The sequence below is a fragment of the Drosophila albomicans genome, chromosome 2R (assembly GCF_009650485.2).
Source record: "Drosophila albomicans strain 15112-1751.03 chromosome 2R, ASM965048v2, whole genome shotgun sequence".
Taxonomy (NCBI): Eukaryota; Metazoa; Arthropoda; class Insecta; order Diptera; family Drosophilidae; genus Drosophila; species Drosophila albomicans.
Window position 1 is genome coordinate 12,613,550 of NC_047631.2, and position 24,828 is coordinate 12,638,377.

Sequence of the window (24,828 nt, forward strand, 5' to 3'; positions counted from 1 at the left end):
GTCAATATTTATTTTGTTTATCTCAAGCACTTCCTCGTTGTGATCTCTCTTAATTTTTTAATGTTCCCAGTTCGTAAATCCCGAGCTGAAAGTTAAGTAATAAAGCCATTTTGTTTTTTTTTTTTTAGAATTCATTCATACAAATTTTTATTGTTTTTTTTCATATTTTTTTCTTTTGCATTTTGTTTGTTCGTTTTTTTTTTGTTTTTTTTTGTTGCTTGTTTTTCTTTCTTGCGTTTTTCATTTCATTTGTTTAATTTCTAAAATTTCATAAAATTGTTTAGACTAAATCGTAAGTACAACACTAAATTACAATTGTATGCATGTAACTACTATTTTTGTGTATGTGTTTTATCATTTTGTATAAATATGTTGTGTGTATTTAAGGTGTTATGAACTTTTTTTACAATCTGACGCGTGTGTTGGATTTCTTTTTTTTTTTTTGTAAGGGGTTTCTCGAATTTTTGTGTTTGCAATAAAAATATAAATTACTAAAAACGACTATTTAAAAAATTAAATATTTATAAAAAAATATATATTTATATATAGGTGTGTGTATATATAAATGTATATTAAGCATATATCATGAATGAGCGTAGATAACAAAATGTGTATAAAGAGAGATTTTAAGTATATACAAAAATTACTTGAGATAAGTATTGATGAGCGCTGATCTTTTGTGTGTATGGAGAGTTTAGCGTTTTCTTCATTTTCTTTTAAGTAGCAAATGTATAAAAATATATATATGTATTGTATTTAGCACTTTTACAACTAGTTTTTACACTAACGAGGAACCATTTGCAATTTAACTGTAAGTTTGAAGATTTAATTTTGATATTTTGGAATTTCGCAAACAGTTTTCTTGCGTTCAATGGGCTTGAGATCAAAATTAAATGTAAATCATTGTTGAGAATAACAAAAGTAATTATAATAAGACTATACTGTTCTGTGTTTCTGTGTGTTTTAAGACTTTACCAACATCTACATAATTATAATATGCGTGCGTTTTTGTTTGTTGTATTTTGTATATTTCATTCAATTTTGTTTCGTGTTTTTGAATTTGTTTTCAATTTTTCCATATAATTTACGCTTAAGATTTATAAATTCAATTCAGTTTACATATATGTGTAAATTGTATAAATATTGTTGACTTCCTTTTGCTTTAAATAATAGCTCCAAATTAAAAAAAATGCCAAAAAAAATCATATAAAAGAAATGTTTAAAAAAAACAAAAAATCGTATGAAATAAGAATCGAGTGTTTTTGTGTGTGTGTTTGTGGTATAGAAACTAAATTATAATTAAGAACTTATAACAAGAATCACTAAATGTTTTGTTTGTCTTCGCTTGTTTGTCTGTTTGTTTAGGCTAAATTAAGCTAGAGTTAAATTTAATTATGCCTAATGCATATGCTTAATATATTTACTTTAGACACTTAAAGTTAGAGCGCGAGATAGTCAATTTTTAAGTATTTTTTTTATGTTTTTTTTGTGTATGTCGTATATCCGATTGTTTTTTCCTATAATTACTATGTACAAAATGCTTGCGCGTCAATGAGGAATTTCTTTCATTATTCTTGTAATAATTCTATGCTTAGAATCTAACGCCTAGTGTAGAGTTTTCGATTTTTTGCGTAAAGTATTAATTATGTACAATTTATCGCAACTATTTCAAAATAATAATAATAATAATTGAAGCAGATTTTTCAGTAACATGCAAAACGTCAGTGTAGAGTTTGTTTGTATTGTGTGTTGTCCAGTGTAGAGTTTTTGTTTAGTTGGCTGCTGGCGCTTTGTCTACATGCCGTGGAGAGTTTACAAGCCGCGCCGACGAGCGCCAAGTCAAGTGAGTCGTATTCATCGATAAGTTATCGATTGTGAATGAATGAATGTTTGATCAGTCCATGCGAAATTTAAATAATTTACAATTGTGTGTGAGTGTGGGTGTAGAGTTAAGCTTGTTACAATTTTCACGACTGCACTGCTTCAATCAACAACAAAGCCACGTGTGGCCCATTTGGCGTCTCTCTCTCTCTCTCTCTGTCTCTCTGGTTCTCTTTCCCCATCTGTCCCTTTGCAGTCTTTGTCTTTACATGTGCGGCGTGCCACAGACAACAGTGCGCTGCGTCGTCGCCGCGCCGCTGCCCGTCGCTGAAGCCGCAGCCATCAGCTGTGAGGAGCAGGCGCCGGCAACGCCAGCAGCGGCCAGGGATGGCCAACGTTGGCTGCAATAGGAGCCCTCGCCGAGCACTGAGATCCGCTTACCCTTGCCCTCGCTGCCCGCTCCCGTTGCGCCGCCCGCTGCTGAGCTGTAGTCTTTGGTTGGTGACGTCGTTGACGCTGCTGCCGCTGCCGAAGCGGAGGCAACGCCGCTTGCAGTGCCAGCGGAGAGCAGCTGCGAGGCACGATGCATGAGCGTGGGATCGGTGTTGAGTTGCTTCTGCGATTTGGCGCGCTGCAGCGGCGCAATTTGGCCAACGCCGCAGAACTCCGAGTTGGCATTGTTATCAGCGGCAGCCGCATAATTGGCCAAGGCGCCCGAGTACATGCGACACTCGTCCGCCGCAGCGGCGGCAGCAGCTGCAGCAGCAGCCGAGGCACAAATATTATTCACCGACTTGTCCCACGTGTTCTTGATGATGTTCGGGTTGCTGTTGTCGAAGGTCAAGCCACCGCTGCTGCCGCGTTTCACCCCCAAAGCTCCAGCCGGGAGTCCACCAACTCCGACGCCAACGCCGACGACACCGCTGCCATTGTGATGCAGTGTGGCCACCGCATTCTGTTCGTTCTGTTTGCGGGCCTCGGCATCGTCCTTCTCCTGGGCACGCTTCCGCTTGCGCTTCATGCAGAACACAACGCAGGCGGCAATCACAGCCACCAACGGCATGGCCACAGAGAAGATGGCAATCAGCACCACTTGGGCATTGGTCAGACCATCGGCACGTGCCTGTGTGGTGGCATCATACTGATGTGCTCCATACGTTACCGAGTCGTAGGATTCCTCATCGCATTGCGTTCCGCGATAGCCGTTAGCGCAGAGACACTTGAAGCTGTTGACACGATTCATGCAGGTGCCGCCATTGTGGCAAGGATGACTCAGGCACTCGTCCACATCGATGGAGCAGTCGCGACCCGTGAAACCGGGACGACAATCACACTGATAGTCGTTGTTCAGATTGGTGCAGTTGCCGCCATTGGCGCAGGGAATTGTCAGGCAAAGATCGACACGTCGGCTGCAGCGTGGTCCATGGAATCCGGGTGCACATTGGCAGCGATATTGGTTGACCATATCAATGCAGGTACCGCCATTCTGGCACTTGTTGTCCACACAGTCATCGATGTTCTGCTCGCACTTGGCGCCCGTGAAGCCCTCGCGACAGATGCACTTGCCATTGGGCTGACAGGTTCCGCCATTCTGGCAGGGATTGGGACTGCAGTTGTCCAGATGCAGTTCACAGGTTGTGCCGCTGTATCCCGTGGGGCAATCACACTGAAATCCCTGCTTGCTGTTGCTCGTATTCGTATCCCGACATCTGCCCTGATGACAAGGCTTATCTGCGCAAGTCAAGAGCTTCTCCTCGCAGAGGCGACCGTTCCAGCCCATGGGACAGAGACACTTGTAGCCACGTTCTGTGTTTTCGTTAACGCAGGTGCCGTTATTCTGGCAGGGATTCACATCGGCATCGCAGGAACTGATCTCTGTCTGGCAGTCGTTGCCACTGAAGCCGGGCGCACATTGGCAGGTGTAGAGAGCGGGTCCGGTGTTGAAGCAGGTGCCGCCATTCAAGCAGGGACGATGGTTGGTGCAATAGTTGAGATCCAGGTTGCAAAAGAAACCACCCCAGCCCTCCTTGCAAATGCATTGCCAGGGCTTCTCACAGGTGCCGTGCACACAGTTGGGATAAGGTGCGCACTCGTCGCACAGTGGTCCACGCCATCCATTCTGACAGCTGCAAATAGAGAAAAAGAAAAGAGGAAATTAGTTGAAAGTTCGCAAATTCAAAAGATCCGATATGTGAGTGTATCGATAACTACATTTACAATTAGTGATATCGACCCGCTTTGCCAGTGCATCGATAGTTATCGAAAAAGGGCTGCCAACTACAACTACAATTAGTATTATCGCTCTTTCTCTCTTTGAATGTTTCATCAATGAAATATGCAAATGTAAATAAGAAAAAAGAAAAAGAGCTAAACTAAAGCGGACGCTGGACACGCTTATTGCGCTTGCGGCGCTGGTTTACTTTTGAAGTTTGGAGCAAATGCGAAAGGCAAGCAAAGCGAATCAGCAGAAGACGAAGCAAGCAGACAGACAGACACAACGCATCACCTGTTTAGCAAATCGCTCACACAAATCAATACATATGCATTTGTATTGGTATTTGTATGTAATTGCCTATGTGGGCGCAGCAACGCTTGGCTGCTCAAAGCAAAGACAGACAAACAGAGAGGGAGAGAGCAATTTGCGTTGGATGTGCACTTTTACTGCTCCTTCTTCATCTCCATTTTCTGCTTTGCCCAAATGATCTCAAGTGCTGTGAGATGCCCCCAAGGCGGGATATGCGCTTGACAGCCGTGCGCCGAAAGGAGAAAAGGGGGTAAGTCAAAGGAAAAGGCATGTCAACTTGAAAGTCAAAAAGCAAAAAAAGAAAAGAAACAATAAAATGATGCGACCCTGTTGCTGTTGTTGTTGCTGCAGTTATTTTCAAGTGTGCATATCCGCAGTCAATGTAGTGAGAGGGAGACAGAAAGAGAGAGAGAGAGAGAGAGGGGGCTTTTGCATTTCTCACGATCGCAAGCACAAAATTAATTTATTTAAACGCAGCGCTGCGCGTTCCACTTTGCATTGCGCTTCCTATGAAACACACTTACACACAAACTCACGCACACACGTACACACGCATGCGCTCTCACTGGCAGCAAATGCAAGTTCGATTAATATGCAAACACAAAAGACAAACAAAGACAAAAGACAAATCCTTCACCCACAAACTCTCAATTGGCAATAATTCAAAGCAGTCGCCAAGAGTAGGTGTATTTGTGTGAGGATGTGTGGGGAGGAGTGGGGAAGAGCGAGAGCAAGCTTACAGACAAGTGGTAATTGATATGCGTCAGTGTATACACAAGCAGAAATGTCAAAAACAACAGCGTTGCCAACTACCAGTCCAATGTGTATGCGTGTGTTTGTGTGCGAGTGTGTATTTGGTCATATAACGTGCGCGCTTAGAATTATTAAAATATTCCCACCATTCGAAGTAAAAGCACTTTAATTTTCAATGGTTTTGCTTTTTGGGCTGTGAGTGGCACACGCATGCTTGAGCGTAACTGCTTGCGGTTTTTTCTACGAACTAAAGGGGAGCGCAGAGAGAGGAGGGCGAAGGGGTCTGTGTTTATAAAGTAAACATTTTATCCCAAAATCACAATCAATAACACTTTTGGCTTTGCTGCTGCTGCTTGTGGCAATGATGTGTCTGAATTTTATGTTTTTTGGCACAATTATTGAACCACAAAATGTTTGATTTCCGTTGGGAATGTTGAAGAATAAGAAGAGAGAGTGATAGAGCGAGGGGTGGGGAAACTTTATTGGCCAGCAATGCATAAATAATGATCAACATCCTGTGCTGTTTTGATCAAAGAAAAGATCTAAGCGCAATTAGCTTTTCTGCACTCGAAAGAGTTGGCAACGCGAGTCAACAGCTGCTTTGCGTTTTTGTTTTTGTTGTCTTTGCTTTTGCTTTATTTGAGATTTGAGCTTGAAATTTCATGCATAAAATATTTGCGAGCGTCGTCAAAAGTGTTGGCTTACACCTTGCTTTGTCATTGTTGTTGCTGCTGCCCTATGAAAAATGTGGGAAAACTTTGTAATTCAATTGCAGTTTGCAGGTTATGTGTTTGATTATATTTTTTTTTTTTTTGTTGTTTTTTGCATCAGCAGCGGCACTCGAATAAAATTGTAATGCAAAACCGCTCGGCAATCAAATGACAGCCAATGCACTCAAGCCAAGAATTTCCTTGTGCATAAAAACAAAAACGTGCCACACTAAACGTTTGTTGCTTTTGCCCTTTTAACCAAGTTGGTAGCCAACAAGCAAAAACAAAAAGGTGTGTCCAATGACAATTGTTGTTGTTTTTGTTGTTGTCGAGTTTGGCAAACAAACCAAGAGAAAAAAACGTGCAGCAAACAAAAAAAAAAGGTAACAAAAAGCTCATCAACTTTAATTAGCAACATGTTGCCAAGAAATGTTGCTAGCAACAACTAGATGCATAATGCAAATGTATGTAAATTAAATTGTTTTTGATGTTTTTGTTGTACTTACTTGCATTGATTGGGCTTATCGCATTGACCATGGACACAACCTTTGGCGCATTTGGCTGTAAATAGAAGAAGAAGAAGCGGAGTTTGGATTAAATGTCAATCAAATTAATTGATATGTTGATTAGTTTTGTATAAATTGACTAAATGCCCATAATGGCGACACTTTCTCAACACCTGCCCACACAGCATGCGTGCCACAAGCGTGTGGCGCCCACATTTCGTTTTAATAAGAAACAAAACAATAGTGGAAAATAAAACTTTCTTTTTCACGCGTTTCAAAGCAATGAAAAACCACTAAAACAAAAAAAAAAAACTAAAACATCTTCTCGAATTAAAATCGAAATAAAAGCAGAGAGAGAAATGAATTTCGGGGGCTCAAATGAATCATGGCCCCGAAAACGCCAGTGACTCTCAAACTGTGAGGCAGAGGCAACAACAACAACAACGAGCCGCAGCAGGAATAACTTGTTTCTAATATGCGCGACGAGGCCAAAAAGGAAACACCACAAAATGAAATAATCCCATGGCCACGAACGAAGAGCTCTTGCAGCAGCAGCAGCAGCCACAGCCACAACAACAACTACAAGTTGCCACAAGCGGGCCGAAAACAGATTCCCAAGCTCCAAAAGGTTCGACGAAAACTTCGATTGTGTATTGAAAGAGCGACACCGAGAGAGAGAGACGGAGAGAGAAAAGGAGTTGCAAGCAGTGAAGAAGAGGGCTTCAAGAATGTGGCAAACATGTTTCTTGGGCTGTGTGGCATGGACCTCGCGTTGTTGGGCTGTGGCACACAGGAAGTAGGGGAGTTGCGCCCGCCCGCCTTGTGTCGCAAGGGTTCTTCACTCGACTCGCTCGCTGGAGAATCGTGAAGATTGCGAATGCACAAATGCACAAAAAGACAGCTCTTTAAAACGTTGGCTTTGAGTTTCATTCAGCAGCATGCGGGAAAATTGCTAGAAAATCACAAAAACGTGTTTTCCCCCTCCCCTTACCCCTTTCGCCACTCCTTGGTGCTGCTTTTAATTCCCCCGCACACGCAGATAATATATATAAGCCGTAATATTGGCAATTGGCAATGATTTTTATTACATGGTCGAGAGAACGTTCTGCGAAAGTGAGATTGCTGTTGTTACCCGGTTGTTAGCTGGTAGCCAAGTAAACGTGGCTAAGAAATTCTTCTTCACTGTGTTGTTGTTTCACACGCCCGCAAGCTCTAGATTGAGTCTGCGATTATCTCTCTCTTGGCCGCTTTGCTATTTACTTTCACTTGAGCATCCCTCAGATACATTTGTATCTTTGGCAAATGTTGCAAGTGCAACACACACTCTTTTTTTGTTTTTTTTTTGGGCAGCAGCTGTGCTCCATTCATTCATTCATAAAAAACAAAACAACTTTAGCTGCAAATAGCTCATTTCCTTGAAATTAAAATGCACGCAGATCGAACGAAGCTTCATTCAACAACAGACAAAAACCTTTTTGGGCCAATTTAATAAAGGCTTCGGTCGCTCCACACGTTTTGGCTTTTTATTTTGCTGCTGTTGCTGCTGCTGGAAAATAATTTTGCCTTAATTTAAGCTCATTTAAGTTGAAGCAGAAGAGCGGAAGAGGCAGCTGCTGCTGTGGCAAGTTGCTTAACCGGCAGCAGCAGCAAAAGCAGCAGAAGGACACCAAAAAATTGTTGTGGCCGAAAAAAGCGAAGCAGCAAAAGGAAGCGAGAGGCAAAGGCAGGCGAACGATTGAGGCACATTTAAGGTGTAATCAGCCGTGTCCAGCCCTAAAGGAAGTCTGCTTCTTCTTCTTCTATGTTGTCTGCTTCTTCTTCTTCACCTTCTTCTGTTCGTTCTCGTCCTCAGCAATGTGCGGCATGCAGACGACGTTCGACAATCGTCGACGTCGTCTTTGCAGGAAGATACTCAAAAAGCGACGTCAACGAGGATGATGATCAAGAAGCTGTTGCTGCTGCTGTTGCATGCCCCTCTATGCGTGTGTGTGTGTTGGTGTGTGTGTCCACCACACCTTGAATATATATGTATATGGAGAGAACCTCCTCGGGGGCCCCTTTGCACTTGGCGTGGGAAGATTTTTGTGCTCTTCGTCAGTTTCAGTTTTGTGCTCTGATTCACAGTGTGTCCCTTCTTCTTCTTCGACATCCCCCCCTACCCCCTCTCAGGTGATCTACAGGTAAATGCTGCCTAGGTAGCTGCTACTATAAAGGGTCTGTGTCCGAGTTTTGTTATTGTTGTTGTTGTTGTTGCTGTTGCTTTTCTGTTTTGTTTTGCTTTGTTTTGTGGCCTGAGCTTCCTCATGTGATTTCATTTTGGGTTTTCAGTTCGTTACGTCGTTTTGTTGCGCCTGTTTGTTCTGCCCCATGCCCCATACCACATGCCCCATACCACATGCCAAATGACAAATGATTTCTCCTCATTGATTTTTAATTTATTTGTTTGACTTTGATTTTTTCCACTTTGAATAATTTTTGTATTCAAATTTTCGTCAAATCATCGAATTCATAGCTACGCATTCACAAACAAAATATAATTACACTTTTAATTCGTTAGCAGCTCCTTGTCTCAGTCCCTCTCTCTCTCTCTCTCTCACTGTGTCTCTTTCTTGTTTTTTTGTGTACAATCATCTCATTTGATTTGACAAGCAAGTGATTTTCAATAATAATGAGAGTTGCCCGTGAAGTGCGGCACAAGAAACGCGGCACTTGACAAGGCAACAACAAACACAACATTCACAACAGCAACATTTACAACAAACATGACTGAGAAGAGCTTCAGCGCAAAAGAATGTAAAAATCATTTTGTGGCGAATGGAGAATGGAACTCAAGTAGTTTTGGCCCCCATCTCGACTTTGATGATATTTGCCACTCGATAAAAATTGTGAAACCGGTTCTCAAGGATGTGATTCAACAGTAAGGAATAGCTTTGGTTGTTTCTAAATAATTCAAAAATTCCCCTTGAGAAGTTGTCATAACTATATTTAAACTTAAATTTCACTTTCTTTTGAAATACAAAATTAAAATCTTAAATTTCCCTCAATAACTTTAAATTTCCATTCCTTAAAGTCTATAATATTATTAAGTTACTCTCAAATTTCCCTCTCTGACTTGTAATTTCCCTTGCTAACTTGAAATTTCCCTCTCTTAAACTCTACAACATAATTAAGTTACTTACTCTCAAATTTCCCTCTCTAACTTGTAATTTCCCTTACTAACTTAAAATATCCCTCTCTTAAACACTACAATATAATTAAGTAACTTACTCTTAAATTTCCCTTACTAACTTGAAATTTCCCTTTCTTAAACACTGCAATATAATCAAGTTACTTACGTTTTTCACAGTATTTGCCTTGCCAGCCCGTTAGGCAGATAATTTCGCCAGTCTCGGAGCATGTGTAGTGACCGAATTGATCATCGCGTGGCCGGCAGAGATTGGCACAGCCGGAGCCATAATAGTGCGGATCGCAGGTGACACGAAAGCCGTATTCAAGCCATGTGTATGCGGACTCGGACTTGTTGGTCTTCCACTCGGATGAGACATCGAGAACTTGTTGCACGGACAGTCGTTGGATGAGCAGATCTGAAACAGATATGAAACCGAAACCATAAACATAAATATAAGCATAAAGATAACGATAATAACAACGAGTGTAGATACAAGTGTGTGAGAAACTCAAGACAACAAAAAAAAGAGGAGCATTTGCGGCCCTAATGAAGATTAATTGGAGTCGAGAGTGAGAATGGGTTAAATGCTTGCGGCTATTGCTTGGAATTTTGGTTGTTTTCGAAGATTAAGCATAGACCAAACTTGCCACAGATTTGTACAAAAATCCATATTCAAACTCAGCAACTGCAAGTCAAGTGCCAAGGTATGCGGATAGCAGCAAATATATATATATACATTTATAGTATATATATATATCTTTTGCAGTGTCTGCGGCGGGCGGCAACTGGCAACAGTCAGGCAGCAAGTCAGCCAGCCATGCAACACACGACACACACTGGAAGGAGAGAGAGAGAGAGAGAGGGAGGGAGACAGCGAAGCCAAAGAGAAGGCGAAGCAGACACAGACGACAGTTGCATTTTCAGCTGTTCGAGCTGAGACCGGTCTATTGGATGGCAACTTGTTTGCAAGTGTGTGTGTGTGTAGCCACATTATGCCATGGTCTATAAAGTAAATTGCAGGTGCATGACTATTCGAATTGCATGCAGCCAAGTCGAAACTCAACTCAACTCGAAGTCGACGTCGACGTCGAAGCCGAAGCGGGCCAAGAGTTTTGTTTAGTTTGGAAATACGAATAGAAAAAAAAAAGAAAACAACAGCGAATGCTAAATAAATATAAATAAAGTATAAAAAACGCTGCATAAATCTTCGGCAATGCTAAAAATCTTGCAGCCACAATAAGAATAAAGTTTGTGTGGCATATTTTGGAACACGCTGCAGCCACAAAAGCAAAAGTTGCTCGCAAGATGAGCCAAGAGTGAAAGTCACTAAAGCAGGATTTAGATTAGAGCAGCAATTGACATTATTAAAGCAAGACAGATTCAAAGAGTAAAAGAGAGAGAGAGAGTTATACGTAAATTGATTTGACAAGCTAACCAACTGGTTAGTGCCCAAATATCCATATCCATATAGCAAACTAATTAATTACCCCAGCCAAAAATATGCATTACAGCAATGCAGCAGAAATTCTAAGCCAAGTTGCAACTTGCCTCACCTGACGTGGCAACATGGAAAAACGCTCGCGCCAAGCCAACAACATTCCCCAAAAATGCCAAAAAATAAATAATACAAAAAATGCATAACCGAATTGAATTGTGTGTTGTGGTTTTATTTACATTTGCAACACACACACACACACACTCACACATGTGAGACTTGTGGCATGACAGGTTATTAGGCGACGTGCCGGCAACGCTTCAAGCGAAACGCACAATTTGACTGCAAGTTTTTGGGGTCCAGTTTGGCCAGTTGTTGCCAGCTTACAAGTGTGCGCTTATGTGCAGAGGGAAATATAGAAAATCATGCGCAAATATTTACGCAAAACGGCATTTTTTTAATTATCTATAAAAAAAAGGATTCAAAAGACACAATTCGCACACAAATTGAAAAGTTGCGTGTGACAACTTTCGCAATTATTGAAAAACTGGCCCCTAATAACATGATTAATGGTCGCTCTAGGCGGAAATATCAGCTGAGTGTTATCAATTCAAGATTTCCCTGCCTGGGGAATTTTGACAGAAGCCGCTAATGTCATGATTAACGTGAGACCAATGCGGAAAGTCATTTTATAGGTTATAGAAAGTCTATCAACAAAATTCCCAAAAATATCCCTACTCGGGAAATTTTCTAAACTATCCAATTAGAATCCCAAACACATCTGAAGCTTGTTAGGCTGTTTGCAAGCAACTCTAGTTGCAATTTCCCCACTTGGGAAATTTGCTAAACACTTGAAAACAAATGAGTGAAATTTGTGCGCAACAAATTTGCAACATGCAGCATCTTAAACTTGACTCTCGACAAGGGGCAAGGCTTAAGTGTAAAGGCAACTCGACAACTGCAAATATTTAGTCGCAGTCGACGACGTTGTGCTCTGACTTCTTCTAAAGGAATTTATAAAATACCATTTTATCAAGACACACGACGACGACGACGTCGGTGACGGCGACGGCGGCAACAAGTTTGTGGTCGCGGGATTCGCTGCGACTGTTGCTGGGCTGCCGCTTGATCCAATGAGTTAAAATTAAAAGATAAGCATTTTAACAACATCGCCAGCCAAGTCAGCCGAGCAGCCAAAGCAGCAAAACAGCGTGCAACAACAACGTGCAACTAACAACTTTGGCATTGGCAGAGATTAATTGGTAGGTAGGGATAGGTGAACAACAACCAACGAAAAAAAAAAGCACGCAAAAAATAAAGAACTTCAGCGAAAATCTTAAGAGCCATGAGTTGAAAGATTTTCGACGCATCAAGCCAAGAATCACCTTGCACGACGCAAAACGAAGGCGGTCAAGCTGTGTGTGTGTGTGTGTGTGCTTCCCTGCTCTTTCTCTCCATTCTCCTTTCTCACTCTCACAGCTTCTCCTCGAGGCACACAACTTGTGGCAAGTTTGCCTGCAGGCAAAGCCGGCGAAAAGGTCGCAACAGTTGAATCCCAAACTGAGACCGATACGGATAGAGACTCCTCCTCTGCCTCCTTCACCTCCCTCGCCACGTCTCGTGGCTTGTTGCAGGTTTCTTTTTGTGTTGTATTCCCTCTTCGTTTTTGTTGTATTTTTTTTTCTTAGCTGCTGTTCCTTTTTTGTATGTAATTTATGTTAAATGAATATAACAAAAAGAGCTGCTAAACTCGTTGGCAATGCAACGCACTCGAGACAGGCGTAAACTTGCTATGCAGCTTCAAGTATGCGGGAGATCGAACAACCGAAGGAGAAACAACTGCAACAACTTTGAAATAATGAAATTAATCCTTGACAAGCGCGTACAGAAACTGCTTTAAATTGAAATTGCAAAAAAACGGAGCCAGATAAAGATCTATTAGCTGGCAAGCAAAGTTCTCAGCAGGATGCCCGATTGCTAAACAATTAAAATTCCAACAAAGGACTAGGCCAACTTATAAATAGAAATAGAAAGAAATTCCAATGAATTGTTTCTACGATGAGAAGAAATCTCTAATGCAGGTAGAAATTAGGCAGGTAGCTGCAGCAGCCAGGTGTATGTGTGGGAAAATTCAAGAAGAAAAACTGCAGCAGATAAAAAGAGAAAATTAACAAAAAAAAAAAGAAAAGAAAATGAAGAACAAGATTGAATGTCCTTGGTAATGGACCACACTAGACTAAATCGATATTTGTATGTATGTTTGGTGTGTGGTCCTTATCGGGAGTGGAAATCTCTGGGAGCATGTCGCATTGTTCCAAGATGAATTACACGCTCTACACGATCGCTAAATTCCACAGCGAAATAATCAACAACGATTAAGTCCTGTGCCTAGCACTACAAATTCGTGATAAACCAAAAAGCAGAAAAACAAGGCAGACACAAGCCAAGACAATGAGAGGATGAGTCGACCTCAGCACACTTCCGTTCATTGCCAAGGCGAGCAGACAACAAAGGCGACAAGTCGTGGTTTATCCCCAACTAAGCGCATAAAAAAAGGGTTATTTAAAACCATTCAATGTGCCGGAAATCTTATACACACAAGTGTCGAGAGAGCTTTGGTTAGTTGCGTTTAGTTTGAAAATGAAACTAGAAATTCGATCAGATCAGGTGTCGTTGATCCTGTCGTCGATCGACAGGATGCGACAGTTATGACCGAGGAAGCAATAACTGTGTCACAGGATATTCTTAGCAGGATATGAATTTCATAATGTTGTTTTTTGTTTTGGTTTGGGTGTACTTACTGTTTGAACGCGAATTCGCGCTGTTGTTCGTATCGTGCCAAGCTTCGACGATCAACGTAAAAGTGCCCTGTAAGTAAAGAAGAAGAAGAAGAAAGCACATTAAAGAAAGTTCATCAGAAATTGTTTGGCTAGTGAGACGGGAAATGAACAGTTTTGTTGTATAGTTAAAAAGATATCCATCTGGGCCATAACTAACCTAATGGCTCGAAAGCTTTTACAAATCGAAATCGCAGTCCCACAGCCCACAAAGCTCATTATAAACAGATTATGACAGCACCGAAACATGCTCGAAACTAACGCCGCCCACATGACCAGGCCAGACGACGAGACCAATCCACAATCCACAATCCAATCCAATACAAGCCACTAATGCAATCGAGTGCAAATGCAAATGCAAATGCAACTTGCAACTGGCAGCGCCCTCAATTCACACTTGATTACCAATGCAGCCAGCAGTTGGGGGAGGGTGAGGCAAGAGGCAAAGGAAAAAAAAAACCGGCAGAGATGACACAAAATCCAAAATGCATAATGCGTATTGAGAGTGCGAGAGAGAGAGACTCGACGAACTACTCAACGCGACTTGCAGAGGTGTCTCTAACACTAACACTTGGTTGGGCGTCAGATTGCGTAGCTTTCGGAGAGACCGATTGACGATGCAGCATTGCGTTGCATGTAAATGACTAATTTTTGACTAACTTTCGATTGCGTCGTCAGTTGAGTAGATTTTTCGTGTGTGGGAGTCAGATGTAGAATTAATTTAGTTGATAAGGCAGATTGCATAACCTCCAGCTGGCTGTGGAGTGTTCAAGTGGAGTCTGAATGGAGTTGAGTGCATTTGGTGTGGCCAGACATTGAAAATTGCATTCGCAAATGGGCATAAAGTTGATGGGCACGACAGGAAACAAATCAGACATTGATCATCATCAGACGGCCTGACAATGGCCAAATGAAATGAATAAAACGAATGAATCAATTGAATGCTACAACAGTTTTCGGTTATACAGTAGTCACAATTGTTGAATACGATCAAATTTGAAATTTCCCTTTTAGTAAAAAATATCCCAGCGAGGGAAATTTTATATTTTCTATTTTAGCAAACCACAAACACAACAAGTGTACTCGAAATGCTTGATTTGACACTTTTTAAAAATTTCCCAAATAGGGAAATTTATTATATTGAATGGAGTGACTTGCGGCAAGTTCTATAGACACCATGTTACATTATGTTGAGTTATGACGAAAACAGCCGTACATAAAATACATAAGTAAACATAAAAAAGATATATAAATGTGTGCATATGTATGAGCTCCAAAAATAAATGAGCGACATCCATACGGACACAAGCACACACACTCTTGGGTGTGCAACGTACGTGGATCGCGTGCAATGGCGCTGTATATCAACGTCAATATCTGCAGCATAGGGTGAAGTGCATGCCAAATGCATAGGGCGCAAGAGTAGGAGTGGTAGCCACGTAGCAACCGAGACAAGAGACAAGACAAGAGAAGACACCCGCAGACGGACTTCGACAGCACACACACACAAACAGACAGACAGACGGACGGACGGACAGAAGTAACAAAGTTCAGCCACAGACAACGATGAGGAGCGTCAAAGTTGCTGCTGCTGTCGCTCGACTATTTTTAGGCACAGCTGAATGAGAGGAGGCGCATGCTGGCATTGCGGATAAGGCGGAGTAGGGGAGATGATGACTCCGGCAACCCCCAATGCTGTTGCTGCTGCTGATGCAAAAAAAAAAAAGAAGAACATCTCCCTGGCGTGCTGCTTTCATGGCATGCGTGCCCCGTGCCCATCCCGTGCCTCGTTTTAATTAAGTGCAACATTAAATTAGTTGATGCGACGACCGGTCGCGTCTAGTCGCCTCCTATAATTAAATTTATAGTTTGACCTAGAAATATTTAAAGTTGAAAGTGTTGTTGCGCTCTATTTTCAGCATTTATTTGTATTAAAATAGTCAGTTCTCTGTTTGCAAATGTCAATAATAGACGAAATAATTCGAAATTTCCCTTTCGCTTCCTATCTATTTTTGTATCTTGGAATTTCCTTATTTTTACATAATGTTAATATGAATATTTTAAGCTTTAAAGTGTGCCAAACTTCTCTAGAAATTTCCCTTCCTTCTATATATTGTAAATATGAATATTTTATTCTTTTGGCGCGTGCTGAGCTAGCTGCTGTAAATTTCCCCATTTGGGAAATTTTGCTAATTGCATTTTACATGCATATTTATGCATATCTTTGCACTTGGCTCGCTGCAAAGAACTGATAAAATATGTATGCAACTTACACATTTCACGTGCCAACATCTAGCTAGCGACTCTTCTCTTCTCTTCGCTTCCCCCAAGCGTAGCATGACTTTGCCACTTCCACAAAAGACTGCCAGCCAGACACATTTGTGTAATGATAATAATAGTGACGCTGCACATGCGCGTAGCACAATAAACAATTAGGAAGTAAAGTGTATGCTGGCAGCAACACAGGGAGAGAGGGGAAGAAAATCCACCCCTTAAGTAAGCCGCACACACGCTGCGGGCAACAGCCAAAGCAGCAACAGCAACAACGAAAACCGCTTGAAAAATACGTTACAAAATGCAAGCGGGTTGCCGCCGCGTTGCAGCTTGAGTAACTTTCAGCACAAGGTAAGCGCGGCAGCAAGCTGTGTGTGTGTGTTTGTGTGTGTGGGGTGAGTTGGTATATAGCGAATGTGCCCCGTAATAATTAAGAAATGCATGGCATGCTACCTCCATCATATATTACTTGGCCACTCGAGCATAAAAGGTGCAGCGAAGAAGAATTTCTGTTGCAGTATTTCAATTTTTTTTCTTCTGTTTTTTGAGCAATTTATTAAGCAAACACGTGCGCAAAGAAGACCATGGCTGAAAGCGTCAGTTAAACGCTGATCTAAAGTATTTAGTTGCACTAGAAGCGCAAAAGTCGATTGAATTGCAAATGAAAAACTGTATTTCTAGCGGCAAATAAATTTAAATCTGCTGAAACGCGATCAAAAGTCAAATGGGAGAAAAGTAACGTTCGCTCTTTAGGGGTTGATTGTAACCCTGGATCCTCACTCGCTCGCTTTTTCACTCGCTGTAGAAGCAGCGAGCTGGAAATTGTCGCTGGTGGTGCGACGCGGTGGCGCACGCGTTTTTCAGCGCACTTTAATAGCCGACAGATGTTTGCGCCAACAACCCTTGACAAGGACACACGGGCGGAAACACATGCCTCAGCCAGAGAGAGAGAGCGAGAGACTTTGTGCTATAAAAAGCCCCCAAACAAATTAGCAAGAGGAAAGAATCAAAAAAAAATTACACTGAAGAGGAGACATCACTGAGCAGCATTTTATTGACTGACTGACTGACTGACTGAACGAGTGAGTAGAATTGTCCCCGAGAGCGGGAAGAAGTCCCAGCTGAAGTGAGACCTTGATGAGTCAGTGCTAAATATACTTTTTTACAGACTAGAGTTATTTGGGGAGAATCGAGAGTTTACTTACCGGCCAGGCAAAGTTGAAGGCAAATTGTATGGGATTGGAAAAGCCTTTGTTCTGTAAGCTTTGCGCATCCGATAGATTGAATGAGTTCTCGCCAAGTATCGGCGTCACAACATCACCGTACGTGCATTGCGATGTCGTATCGATGGTCGCCTGATACTGCTTCAGACAGACGCGAAACCGCGTCTTGCATGTGCCAATGCACTTGCCTGTCGTCGCATCCGTTTCCCCGCTACAGCAATGTCCCTCGCTGTCGCGTCCATGCTCATTGCCGAAGTATTTGAGGCGCACTTCGAAATTGCCGGTACTGTGAACCTGGAGAACAAAGAAAGCAAAGAGAGTATGGCATTAGTATAATCAAATTAAAAAGCAATTCATTAAAGTTGACACGATGTAGAGATCGAGATCGAGTTTGGGTTTGCAGACACTACACACGAAAAATCAGCAAGAATGCAGCATCCCCACAAACCAACAAACATGAACAATAAATCTTTCAGCATGGTATTTAACCAAAAAAAAATATCGGGAAAAGAGGAGCTGCAAATAACTGAATGTGGAATTTTACTTGGCGATCAGCAACAAAGCCCCCAAAAATACCAATATCGAGTAGCAATTTGGCTGCAGTTCGCGCAAAGGCAATAAAAAGAGACCCATGCAAAGGACAAAACTGGCTTATGAAATATTAAGAGACAAGAACGACGTAGCAAGGCAAACAAAAAGCAAAGCAAAATGCACAGCAAGCGGTCGATTTTTTTTTTTTTCAACTTCGTTTCGGCTTTTCGGGTTACAAGTTTAACCTGGGTAAAAGAGAGACCAACTCTGTTTAGTTTTCTGTTTTGGTTTTGAAGCGCCGCATTTGCATATTTAGATTTGCAAATTTCTTTCTTTTGATAGTCGTCGTCGTCATCATAAATTTCTCAATTAATTCGAATTGGTGATTTTATGACTACAAGGTGTGAAGCGAATTTGTAAAATAGGTCAGCGCGTGTATTTGACACTTTCAAGAGAATTTCCTTGTATGGGAAATTTAGTTTATGGCATGAATGATTTGGCAAACACTTTTAAACACTTTATCAAATCATTTAATTGAGTTATTGAGTTGATTAGAAAATTTCCCATATTGGGAAATTTGTAGGGAAATTTTTGTGCATCGCTGATTATGGTGCGTCGTCAAGTGTATATGGACTTTTGCTGGGAGCACTTAAGCCATATAGTAATTATGACTTCACAGACAGCCATAAATGGGCGCACAACAGAAAGCTCTCAATACGTTAGTACAACAAGGCAATGCCCAAAAATAGGCGCTCTAGAGTTATTGCTCTGATTGCCGCTCAACATTTTCTATAACTGTTCGGCAATTAACATTTTAACAACAACAAGTGAAGCTTGTTAAAATGACAATTTAATTGTTAACAAGACATGAGCAGAGAGCACACAAACACAGACAGAGAGACATACAGACAGAGCAGCAGTCGGTGCTCCACATGTGGTTGGCTTGGGAAGCTTTTATTGTTAACGTGGCTGGCTGTTGTTGTTGCTGTTGTTGCTGGTTTACTTCATCTCTTTGTACGAACATGGGTGTTTAATTGCTCAATTAAGCAGAAGTGCGTCGTCTGAGGTTGCCCCTCAGCCTACCTCAGATGCTGTGGCCCCTTTCGACGCGCAGGTGTAATCCGCTGGGGTAACCAAACGAAATAAAAAGCCGAAGCGTGGCTGCCACAATACGAGATGTAATTTAAAAAAAATATATATAATAAAAGAGGGGAACAGAATAATAAGCGAAAAGAAAAACTGTAGCAAAGCCGCTTAACTAACATTTAATGGGCTTGGCGCTAACATTTATCGGACTGCTTTTGTAATTGTCAGCGGCAATTGAAGAAAAATAGTCAGAAGAAGAAGGGCGTCGATAAATGAGATAATGCAATTATAAATTTTTATTGTGAGTCTGATTCCAATTGCAATTGCGAATGCAAACACACCATAAACCTTGTGCAAATCAAACAAAAACTAAAGAAATGAGTAAGCCAAACCAACGAAAAAGCGAAGAAAAAAAAAACGCCCAAGATACACGCAAAACTAAAGACTTAAGCAACGAACGCGCAGACAAATGCAATGCAGCAGACTGCGCCGTCGACGTCGACGACGAAGCTGCTGCGCTACGTACAACAAAACGTGTATTAATAAGCAGCAGGCCAGCACAAAAAAAATGAGTAGAAGTAAGAAAAAAAAACAAAAACAAAACAACACACGGCAAAACGGACGCAAAAGAGCAGCACAAAAAGAAGCAGCAGCAGCAACAGCAACATCAACAGCAGCAGCGACGTCGACAGCAACAGGCAGGCGCAGAAAAACGTTGAAAAAAATGTACAAGTAAAACCGAATTGTTTCCCACGGCATACGATTTTGCCGGTCAACATTGATGGTTAAAACGAACAAACGAACGAACGAGCGGACGAACGACAAACGAACGAACGAACGAGCGAACAGAACGACAAAGTGACGAAGCGACGCGACGCCGAGTTTAGTCGGAGGCGCAGCAAAAGGTGTAAGCAGCAAACCAAACGCCAGGTGAAGAAGCAGCCACAGCAACAACAACAAACAGCAGTGCAATGCTTGCAGAGCTCGCCATGTTTAAAAGAGAGAGAGAGAGAGAGAGCAGCCAAAGAGAGCGCGAGAGCAACTCGAGTGAGAGAGCACAAAAAAGCCCCATAGGCTATAACAGTTTAACGTCTGTTGTTGCCGTTGTTGTTGTCAGCTGGTGCTGCGGCTGCAACTTAAGCGAAAGAGCAGCATCAAGCGCAAAAAAGAGCAAAACGTGACTTAAAAGTGAATTGAAGTGTTGTTGCTGTTTTTTGTTGTTATTGTTTTTTTTTTTTGCTTTTGCTTGTACTCCATAAAGTGCAGCTGGCAGCTGCTGAGAGCGACTAAGAGCGACCAAAAACTTGTTTTCAACGGCGCTTTGAAGAAGATCAGTGCAGGCAACAACAACAACAAAAAAATGGAATAATATAAGGAGAAAAAAGAATTAATAGACGATCAGCAATGATGCGTTGCTGATGCTGGAGACAAGCGAACGAAACTGAATTAATAAAAAGCTCGCATAAAAGAAATGTTAGAAAAAGCAATAAGCGGAAGGAAGGTTAAGCAAAGGCAAGTGCAAGAGCGAGACAGCTGTAGTTGGTGATGGGAGTCGAAGCTTGGAGTTGGGAGTTGTAACTATCCAACTATTTGATATGCAGCGCACAAACACAAAGACATAGGGAGAAAGAGAGTCAACCAAAGGTGCAGGCAGTTGTCAAAATATGTACAAAGCAAATCAATTTGCATAACACTGAAACATTTACACACACACACGGACACACACGTGTTTGTTGGGAAGAAACAAAGCGCTGCAAAGATTGAAGATGTGCAATGACAGAAACCACAATAGTTTTGTCCAACAATTTGACACCATTTTAATGTTTAACATATTTTCTCACACTTTTTGCTTTTTCGTTTATTTTTTTGGGGAGAGCTGGGCATAATTTCCCAAGCAAGGGAAATTCGCTTAAGTCGCCCCCACACAGAAAATGCAGCAAATCTTTTTTCTTTCCATGCTTTCCCAACAAACATATTTTCATGGAATTTTTTGTCGAAAGCAAAGAAAACTTGTTGCAATCCGAATTCATAATTTTTTTTTTTTGTTTTAATTTTATTATTATGAATTTTTTTGTTTATACACTTGTTATAGTTCTTTTGTCTTGTTTTGCCTTCAACTATGAACTTTATTACGCTTGAAGACCTTTTGGGCACACATAAATAAGAGGAAGAGAAACTGACGAGGAGAGAACTTGAAAGCTGAAATGCCAAGAGGGAACGAACAAGAAGAAGAAGAAGACGGGGAGGAGAAGACACTTGTTAAAAGTGTTAGAAAATAGTGCGTTGCATTGTTTACCTTTTGCTTGACTCAGTTTGCTTTTGCTCAGTTAGCTGTTGGTTTTTACGAGCTATGGTAAATTTATACTGTGATCACTCAGCCCTGACGCGACTAGTTAAGACCACATCGCACTCCTCTTTCCTCTCTCTCTTCATTTTCTTATTTTTGCCATTTCTGCGCAGTGTCTTCAACGTCAACTTACAATGACTGCCTGACTAACTAACTGACTGACTGACTGACAGTTTGAATGTTGTGGGTTAGTCACAAACACTCACACACACACACACACACATGTGCAAACTAACTGAACACACTCATTTTACAGGTGTTTGCTTAGCATTTGCTACTCCAAACAGCAAGAACGACCGACAGAGAAATAGAGAGATACGTACTTAGAGAGTACTGTAAGAAAGGAAGAGTGAGAGCGAGATAGCGTGTGCCCTTTGGCTTTGCTACGTTGTTTATTAATCATTTAAATTCATCATCACAATCAACCGTTAACAACGGGCTTGGGAAACAGCTTCTGTATGCCAGTGTGAGTGTGTCTGTGTGTGTGTGGGAGTCACTACTTCCACATCTTTGTCTCTGTTGCTCCCCCACATCTCGCGCACACATTCGTTTCTAAATTGCAATTAATTATGTTATAAAGTGCGCAATACGAAGACGGAGACAAAAGCTAAGAAAAAGATGAAATAGCGCCATTCATTCATCCATTCACTCAAACCGTCAACGCTGTCTCAATGTTAATATGAAAATTGCATGAAACGGAGAACAAAAACAAGCACAACAACAATTATACTGCATGTTAGGTATGATATGTTAAACAGACAGACTAAAATACTCAACACGACAGAAAGAGAGGGAGAGCGCAATCAATTCTAATACCAAAGTAAAGCGAGAGATGCTCTGCCTTAAATTAGTGTGACCAAACAGCAACCAGAAAAAGTCTGTGTTGTCCTGAAGCAAGGCAACAACAGCTGCACTTTCTTAAGTTGAACTTGTAAAACATTTCAGCTGGTGGAATCGGCGTCTCTCGAGACCGCAGGAGGTTTCAAGACAGTTTTTCGAGTGCTGTTAAAATTAGCAACTAAATGAAAACGAAGAAGACGACGGAGCAAAAAAAAAAACAAGAGCAAAAGTAAAGCACGCAACGTGTCAAAGCTGTGTGGAGAACCACATGCAATGTGGCCAGGGGATGCTGCTGACTGCCTGCGTTAAAGATCAATGAAAGATGCAGAAGCAAGCTGCGCATGTGTGACGACGACGACGACGATGTTGACGTTGACCTACGCAAAGTGTAGCCAAAAACGCCCATGTAAAAAGCGCATGCAAAAATGTTGACAGCGGCAGATGTTGCCATTTACACACACATCGCACACCGACACACTCTCTTCTGACTTTACACTCTGCACGTATTGAAATCGAGCAGCTTCTCGTTTTTTTTTTTTATTTTATACGCATATCGTTTCATTCTTTTTTTTTAATTTTTAAGGCATACGCCGTTGGTGGTAATTTTTTGAGCCTGTCTAAAGGCTGTTGAATTTTCGGCATGGACCTGTTTGGCAATCGAGAAAAAAATCCAAAACTAGTTTTCATCTAAAATAACCGTATCAACGAGAAGTGAGCGAAGGGTGTCGTCGCCCTTGCTCAAAACCAACCCCTGTTTGCTCAGCTGTTTTGAAAGGGGAGAAACTTAGCATATCGTATTACAGTGGTCGCCTATTTTTCAGATTTTCGTATTGCCTAAAATTGATATTATTATTTTAAGGAATAACGGAAATGTACTTTATCAAAGTAACATAAAAATAAAAACCTAAATTAAATGTGAAGAATGTTGCACTTTTCAGCTGCGTTCATTTTCATTTATAATGATTTTAGTAAATCATGGAATAAGTTATGAGGTATTCTAAAATATTAATAGAAAAAAATCGCAACTTCGTAAAACTCATTTTAAAATGTGAAATTAACTAAGAAATTTATGTTTTAAATAATTGACGCAACAAAAGAAAGTTGGCTTGCGATAATTTAAAATTAAATGAAAACTAAAATTTGTTATGCATTTTAAGGGTTTCAAGTTAAGGAGAATGATCAAGTTATACAAAATTTAGCTATTTACAGAGGTATTTCAGATATGCGTACGGATATGCCATAAATTGGCTGTAAAACTGCTAAAATTGGTGTAATCGTAAGAACTGGCAACGCTAAAAGCTCCGCATGCAAAACGAGGCGACAGACACTAATACAAATGCAAACGGCAGCTGCAAAACGCAGGCGCGCATTCATGTGACTATGTGCGAGTGTGTGTAAAGCGAGAATTGCCAAAAACGAAAGAAAAAGGCAAAGGAAGGCAACAACAAGTAGCTGCTGCTATGAAAATTAATGCAAGATGTAAAGGTAAAGCAAGAGGACGATTGAAACTCACCTGCACAATGACTGTGGAGCAAATGAATGCGGTTAATAAACATTTAATCCAATGCATGTTTATTGGTTTAGTTGTTGTTGCTGTTATTGAAGTAAGTTGAAGTTGTTGGTTGTGTGTTTTTAGTGTAATAATCCTTGTGAGGCGGCAATGTTGTTGTTGCTGTTGTTGCTGCTACACACGCACAAACACAATTACAACATCAAAATATTATAGTTTACTTTGCGTATTTTATTGTATTGTATTTTTGGCAATTCTTTTTTCATATATTTTTATCTTATTTGCAGCTAACTGCGGCACATGCTTTTTGTTGTTGCTATTTTTGCGTGCATTTTGTTGTTGTTTTTTATGTGTGTGTTTCTTTTTTGCTATTTTATTTTACACGTGCACGCGCCACATTTTTTTCGTTTTGTTTTTTATTGCAAGACGAAATAATTTTTCTTTTTTTTTGGCGATTTGCGGCCTTTTTCTCTTTCACGCACTCTCGCACACACACGTGAAAGGGGTGGAGGGTGGAAAGGGGGACACAAAAAATGCCGCTAGTAAATTTGATGATTTCTATATAAAAAACGCACTCTCAATGTAGCGCCATATAGAAAAATAGACACATGCACAGACATAAACACATGCAATAATTGTGTTTCGTTAAAACTTCTTCACTCTTGAAATTTATTATTTATTTGGAAATTTAAGTTGCACTTTCAAAAATTGCAATTTCGTGGTGTGCTACAAAAATATATTTTTTGTTTTTTGAAAGCGACGCGCGACACACGACCGATAAACGATGAACGCTGCGATGTGAGCACGACGTAAGAGCGATATGAGCCACTGAGCGTATTTGGCCGCAACGAACCGCACAGCGCAACAATCCAAAACAGAATGAAAGCAGACATTATTTTATTTTTGAAATTGTCTTTTTAGCGGCGACCGCTCTGCTGCAGAGAGAGCGCACACATAGTGAGAGAGGGAGAGCGCGCAAAAGGAGAGCGCATTCGTGAGCGCAACACACAAAACGTCTGCCGTACTCACGTACTTTTTCGTGGTCATCCCTGTATTACATCTGCTGTATGTGAGCGGTAAGCTGGGTGCGCCTGCGCGTGCAAACGGGACAGCTGCTGTGTGTTTTGGTGTTGCTGAGAGCGAAACGCGTTTTGTGTGCATATTTAGTACATTTCTTGAAAATGTTGCGAGCTGAGCGAAATGTTGCAGCAACATTGCTGCGCTGCGAAATAAGGTGTTTGGTAGTCGGCAACATTTAATAA

General features: G+C 41.2%; 1 protein-coding gene across 1 annotated transcript; it reads right to left on the minus strand.

Annotated features, from left to right (window-relative positions):
- Positions 1-150: 150 nt before the first annotated feature.
- Positions 151-24,438, minus strand: LOC117575125 (neurogenic locus protein delta). The gene is made up of 6 exons (XM_034259226.2): positions 23,570-24,438; positions 17,235-17,546; positions 13,720-13,786; positions 9,650-9,898; positions 6,315-6,369; positions 151-3,947 (listed from the first exon to the last, which is right to left on the minus strand). Exons 1-6 carry the CDS (start codon positions 23,624-23,626, stop codon positions 2,087-2,089), a joined length of 2,601 nt encoding a protein of 866 aa, XP_034115117.2. The 5' UTR covers positions 23,627-24,438; the 3' UTR covers positions 151-2,086.
- Between the last annotated feature and the right edge of the window lie 390 nt (positions 24,439-24,828).